Source organism: Vigna radiata, chromosome 10 (assembly GCF_000741045.1).
Source record: "Vigna radiata var. radiata cultivar VC1973A chromosome 10, Vradiata_ver6, whole genome shotgun sequence".
Classification (NCBI taxonomy): Eukaryota; Viridiplantae; Streptophyta; class Magnoliopsida; order Fabales; family Fabaceae; genus Vigna; species Vigna radiata.
In genome coordinates this window covers 18783042-18790519 of record NC_028360.1, presented here as the reverse complement: position 1 = coordinate 18790519, position 7478 = coordinate 18783042, and the positions used below count along the sequence as shown (strand labels likewise).

Here is a 7478-nt window from a genome sequence, read left to right as displayed (position 1 = left end):
TGTATGTTATTTTTTATTTATAATTTTTAGGGTGAGGTTTAAAATTGAAATATTTTAATGAATATAAATGAATACATATCCAAAATCCAACTAGGGGACTTTGAATATGAGAGACAGCATGATAAAAGATAAATATTATGATCAGATTCTCGATAGTATTAATAACTGTTTGAAATTCATATTTTATTTTAGGTTTAATAACTTTATTGGTCTTCAGTCCTCAAGTTTTAAACTGTTAAATTATAATTTTTATAAAAATACACACATTCTACCCTCTCCCTTGAATATTCTCAAAGGGCGTTAAACCAATGTTGACGTATTAATGCTGATCTACACTGTTTAATTACGTGTAAATTTTATTTAAATTAAAAATCATGAGATGGCAAAATTGAGACTTTCAAACTTCCAAAATCCTTCACAGGAACATCAATTCTTTCTCCTTCCTCTTCTCAACAGATTCTATCACCGTCATTGACACGCTCTTCCACCTCGAAGCCAAGTCTCACATCGTCTTAATAAAAAAAAACATGATATTTTAATAACTTTTGTTAATAACTTTTTAACAACATGTTACGTGTTAATATTTATATGTTTTGACAAATCAATCACAAGTTATCACCTAAGTGATAGTAAAAAAAGGATAAAAAATATTACTAAAGATATATTTTCAATAACAAAATAACTTTAAATATCGATAGAATCGAGAAAAAAGTAAATTATATATATATATATATATATGTGTTTTAATATTGATAAATTGTATTGCATTTTTTTTAAATATAAAGAAACTTATTTAATTTCACAATTATTTAAAATATTTATAATTATCAATTTCAAAAAAATAGAGAAGTATGTTTTTTAAATAACTATATCGAAACCAGTGTCACGTTTATGTACAATAATATTTTTTTTCAATGATAATATTTAATAAGTTTGATATAGTTAATTTTTGGTTTTTTAAACAAGTTGAAATCTCTTTATATTTTAATATTTGATCTTTATATGCATAATCAGCTGAAAAAGGTACATGACATGTTAGTAAAAAAATGAAATTATGGAAAAGTTAGATTAACCCAAAGTTAATAAATTTACACACTTGCAGTGAGTCGTGGTGTGTATGTGGGCTTCTTACTGGACTGGGCCAATCTGTTGAAGTAATTAAACTGAAAAGACCACGAAATTTTCCTCTCTTTCAATTCACTCACTAAATAAAAAACACAATAAACTAAAATGTCAGCACCTTTGCGCGTATGCTTCTATTCTTTTATTCAAACTGTTCCTTCTTCTGCAAGCTATGGCGTGTCTCCAACATCTTTATGTTCTTACCATAAACTATTATTTACATGAGTTAAAACATTTACGCTTAATAGACATTAAATATTCTCGCAAACATAGTATTAAGAGTTTTTAAACAAAAATAATATTATAACTCATTATATATTTATTTATGGCTTATTAATATTAAATTTGATCGATCTCTCTCCAATAAAAATTAGAAAAAACTCACATAATACTTTCTTATTCAGACACTACTCATGCATCAGTATATGTTTCAACTTAAAGCATTTGAATATTTTCAAATTAATTGTATAGTCATTTTATCTCAGAATATATTCTTTAGAAATTATCTAGGAAGTATAGTCAGTTAGTATAACAACAAGTATAATAAAAAAATATTTTTTATATAAATAAAAAACAAAAGTTATTTAAGGAGAAACGTTCTGGAAAAAAGAGTTGTTATTACTTGATAGTCAGCGTTCACTTGTATTAATAAAAAATTGAACGTAAGATTCCCAAGCAATTTATAAGATGATTAATTTGTTAAAATAAGTTCCAAAATATTATTGTAAATTGGTCAATCATTGACTTTGTATCTTATATTATTATCCCTTCAAATTGATCAACTATTGAAAATAGTGGAGGAATTTTAATTAATTAGTTTGGTTTTTCTAAATCACTTTAAATTAAAACATGGAGGCATTTCAATTCATAGTAGATTTTTTAAAAATCGCATGCATGTAATTTATTATTATCTGTTTTTAAACATCTAATGCGGTTTTTAAACTAAAACAATTTTAATTTTCAGTGAAGTTGAATACATCAAGTTAAAGGGAGAATTATCAGCTAAGTAATTGAATAAACAATATTTGAGAAAACAATTATTAAAGTGAAGAGAATATAGAGAAACATAAAAGAAGTGATTAAGATATTAATTAATATCGAGAATAAAAAAAAAGAAAAAAAAAAGAGAAATTTGATTTTTATTTGACTAGATAGTGGTATTAAATGTCAATCTCACCGACAAGTGAAGCACAAAGTAGAAATCCACTTTCTGGTTTTTCAGTTCTACTTTATTATTTATATGGTAAAGAAACAGCCAAGAATCTACAGGATCAATTTCGTCCTTCTCGCTCCATTCTATCAAATCTCACTTACGATTACTTTTTTAAAAGTTAAAAATATAACTCTAAGCTTATCTCATATGACAATTTCAGCACATCTTCTTCCTGCATGCAATTACACATATAACATGATAATTTATAACTTTACTAAATCTTGCAAATAATAAACTATTTTATATCATTTTAATAAGTGAATTTAGACTTAAAAACTAACTTGTTAAATAATATTTGTCTATATACTATTATTTGTTTTTAGTTTTAGTTAATATACAAACTCCAACCATATGAGTACTATACTAAATATGCTTTCGTACCAGTGTAACATGAATTTTATTATTATTTTGGAACATTTTTCTAGTGTTTAAAGTTAATGGTAAGAGGGAAAGTATTCATAACCAATTCATTGTTTTACGATATGCATGGTACGAATTTCGTTTTGGCACAATCAAGTTTCTTTATATTTACGCAGTTCATAAGTATTTTAAAATATATTTGAAATGTTAAATATATATATTTTTGAAATATTTAATAGATGATTGATAAAACTGTTTACTGATAATAAAAATATATAATGCTTAAGTTTTGATTGGTTCTACAAAATTTAAAAGTTATTTTAATAGATAAAATACTATTTTATTACGAATTTTAAATATAGAGTAAATATAAAGCAATTAGCTAATGAAACATCAAGCATTTTAACTTTACAAAGAGTGGTAAATGGTATAAAAAGAATCGTTTCAATGTTATTTGCATATCAATATATATATTTTTTTCTTTTAATAATAAACAACACACAAGAACATACGTGATAATGAAGATGAAACGTTTATTTAATTAATTACCTTAACCATTAAAATAATTTAAATAAAGATAATAAAATTAAAAGGTTTGTATTAAAACTGCATTATTTTATTGTATTTAAAATAAAATATGTCAATACTTATTTCACTAAACTTACTATTTACCTTTTTTTTTTTGCAGTGTAACACTTATTTTTTAACTCAATAATTAAAGAGGAGAAAATATCTATTTTATCTAGTATAAAAATTCAAAGAACATCCTTTGTAAAACAAAAAAAAATATGTAGTTTCTAGTATAACACGTGATTTGGAAAAAAAATTGATAATCCTTCATAGATATTTAGTTTTTAGAATGTATTGGATTTTTTTATTGGCGGCTCTTATTAATATAGACAAAAGTGATTTTTACTAATAAATAAAAACATTAATGATACAATATTTTTTATAAATTGAAAAGAAACAAATGAACTTTTTTATCAGTCTGCATAAATTATTAACAAAAAGGAATTTGAATGCAGCATTATTTTACCACACAGGCTTTGGTTTTGGCGGGTAGAATGCAGGAGTGTTTGCTTTTGTTTTAAATGTTGAATTACGAGGCTGATATATTGGGGAATATATAAAATACTAGCGAGAAAATGTTGTTAATAAACTACAGTTTATGGATTTATAACCTTGAAATCTGTTACAGATGTCCAATGAAAAAAAAAATAAAAAAAAAAGACAAAAAATTAGAACGAAAGGTAAATTAATCAAACAATTTTGTATTAATAATGAAATAATAAAAGAATGATGATACAAAGAAATTGATCTAAGAGCACTTTGTTGTGCTTCTGTTGAGCCAATTTCTATAGTTTTAGTGTAAGAAAAAGTTGCATCAGAAGCCTAATCCTGATATTAAGTGAATTGAGGCCACATAATTGAGTGACGTTAAAGGTAGCAGCTATGGTCTCTCTCATTACGAGTCCATATTTATATACCGAAAAAATATATATGCAAATTTTATATTGTGGTTATATCCACGCTATGAACATTTTGAAGCATTCAACGCTGCTTCTTCGCGTACTTCCTTTCTTCCTTTACCTCCAACAAGTTCATGATCACCGCTTCCGAAGCATTCCTCAGCAACTCCGACCAATCCCTGAAAACAAAATCACATCAAAATTAATCAAAACCCAACTTCATGTAATATAAATCATGACCCATTAACCCAAAGAGAGAGAGATGTGTGAATGTATGTATATTTACCCGTTCAAAGAATCAAACGTCAATCCCACGGTGTTCTTTGCGTCTTCAAGTGCAAAGGCGAACCTCTGAAGGTCGGCAGGAGGGCAGGTTCCGTTGTCCTTGACCCTAAGTTGCGAGGGTTTGACGTCGTAGAAAATGGGAACGACCCTTTTGTTGGACTCCATGAGAAGAGCGAGCTCGTGGAGGCAGAAATAGGAGTCACAGTAGCGAGGAGAGAAGACAGCAACACCAACCTTGCAATCCAGAATGCCTCTATTAATGTGTTGGAAAAGCCTGTCCCCAGGTTTCATGTTCATGCTGTCCAAGAATGCCCTCACTCCGATATTCCTGGTAAGATTATCGTACAACAAGCCGGCAACGTTCTTCTTGGTGTCGATCCCACGGTGGTTGATGAAGACGTCGCATACCGGAGCACCGATTTTAGTCATCATCTTGGGTAAACGCTGCATGGCTCTTTCCTCAGCCTAACTTAATTACTGATTATAATTTGTTTTGTTGGTTTCCTTCTTTTTGGTAGAGAAGCGAGACTTTAATTTGTTGTGTACTTGTGGGGAGAGTTTTTAACGTAGGGAAGATCTGAGAGACAAAGATGGGTGTATAATAAAGTGTATATATACATATTTCTAGAGAGAGAGAGTGTGTGTCTGTAAATTTGGGAGAAAAGGGCTTATGTTGGACTAATGGAAAATACTAGGTAATTCAACAAAAAGAGTAAAACCCTTTGAATTTTCTGACCCCTCATGGATCCAAATTTGGAAAAAATTGTTCCTTCAAACACGTAAGTACGTATCCGTAGTTTTTCTCTCTTCATTTTTGTAAAAAAAAAATAAAAATACGTCTTTTGTTTATCGGCGGTCGGCTACACTGATTCGCTGACGTGGTCATTCCTTTACACTATAATTTGAGGGAAATTTAGGGGTTGTTTCCTCGAGGACCTTTGATTAATGACAAAAATTAGTTACTAACTATTTTATTATTAACTAGTTAAAAGTTCAAAATATAAAATTTTATGAAAAATTATTACATTGTAATCACGGCTAATAAGTTTTTATATATGTTTATTTTTTAACAGAAATAGAATAAATGTAATCCAAAACAATCTCCTCTTCACTGTGTTAAAGTTTTATTTGGGTATACCATTCATATACCTTAGAATAAAAAACTCTATATGTTGAACTTTTTTTGTGTTAGCTATCATAATAAGATTTATAAATAGTCAATAACTTTAAAATTCTTTTCTTTGGTACTGATATTTTTAGTCGACTTGTGGAAGAAAAATAACTTTCGAAATTCCCTTAAACAATTATTGATAAATTAAACTAAACTAATATAATGCAGAATGTTAAAATATAACCTGCTATTGATGAAGTGCTTAATTTAAATGATAAGATATGGCAACTGCAGATGTTAATAAATGATAAAAAGTTAAAAAAAAAAAAAATGAAAAGTCGGCAGGGAGTATTCGACAACTTTTATTATTATAAAAGGTAAAAAGAGTAATTAATTTCTTGGTGTGCCTCAAAGAGTATAAACATTACTTAACTTTGGTTTTGCATTTTGTATTCGTGATACTATAGAGTATCAGAGAATTGTGTTGAAATAATCCATCTTTTTGCAAGAAATCTGTAAATATAGAAATGGTATGTTGGCAGATAGTGTTAACTTAATTTCACATCTTTTATTTCTAACTGACAGCAGAAGGTTTGAAATTAATATAATGTGGCAGTTGAACACTACTGTGGTCAAGTATTCATATTTGGGATCAAACCACGACATGTAGGAATCAGTTTTTTTATATTTATTAAAGTTTGAAGCTCATTATAAATATGTATTTAGGTACTGAGCTTAATTATGTTATTAAGCAAAATGTATTATTTTTCTCTATTATTTCGTAGATGGCTTTAAAATACGTGTGAACGGACGTATGTCCGTTGGACCAAGGTGATATATACGAGGATGCTGTTCCCAATCAACGTCAGTTTTTGTTAACACTATTATTATAATATCAACTTATTATAATTATCCCTACTTTTATTTTATAAATATAATAAACTTTATCTCGTTCCCACTCTACCTAAAGTTGTTTCTCGGTTGTTGTTACTGAATATAAAAAAAAGGGTTAAATATGTTTTTAGTGCTTGTATTTTGGGGACAATTTTGATTTTAGTCCATTTTTAAACTAAGGTACAATTTAGTCCTTTAACTTTAGAAAACTTTGGTTTTAGTCTTTTTTACTAAATTTTTTAAACTTTATTTGTTGTTTCAAACGCGTTTTTCAATTAACATTGAAACAAAAATGAGTCAAACAGTGTAAACAATCCAAATGCTATAACGAAATATGTTTGAAACAGCGAATGAAGTTAAAAAAATTTGGTAAAAAGGACTAAAACCAGAGTTTTCTATAGTTGAAGGATTAATTTGTACCTTAGTTTAAAAATGGACTAAAACTAAAATCGGCCCAAAATATAGAGACTAAAAACATATTTAACCATAAAAAAAAATCATTTTTAATAAATGCCAGATGATGAACTGCACGCTTTGAGATGTATAACGTAACTAAGATTTGCGATGGATAAGGAGGTTTTTGATACAGAAAAGCTATAAACAATTAATTAAAAAGAAGGTTTGCATTTGGAAAAACAATAAAGTTTTGAAAGCAGACAGCATCTCTATCTCTTTCCAGTTCCTTCGAAATTTCTCCTAAAAAAAAATAATTAAATTCATGAATGACTTTCTTTCAAGGTGAGATTTTACAAGCTGAAATGTCAAAGCTTTACTGGATTCAAACGCTCAAGTAACGATTCATCAAAGCTGTTACTGATTACACAATTTCATTAGGTCTAACCTTCTTAAATCAGTGTGATTTCCTAAATAACTGAGTTTTTTATATCATTGTAAATTTCATGGACGATTAAAGTTTGAATTAATATATATATAATAATTAACTGGGTCCCAATTATTAGGAGTTGAACTTAGTGGTTTTGTATTAAGTATTTGTGTTTTATAAACATAAAATACAAAATAATAA

At 27.7% G+C, this 7478-nt stretch overlaps 1 protein-coding gene across 1 annotated transcript; it reads right to left on the bottom strand.

Annotated features, from left to right (window-relative positions):
* Positions 1-449: 449 nt before the first annotated feature.
* Positions 450-6226, bottom strand: LOC106774967 (TMV resistance protein N-like). The gene is made up of 5 exons (XM_022787264.1): positions 6124-6226; positions 5989-6021; positions 4451-4856; positions 4286-4343; positions 450-488 (listed from the first exon to the last, which is right to left on the bottom strand). Exons 1-5 carry the CDS (start codon positions 6224-6226, stop codon positions 450-452), a joined length of 639 nt encoding a protein of 212 aa, XP_022642985.1.
* Positions 6227-7478: the final 1252 nt, after the last annotated feature.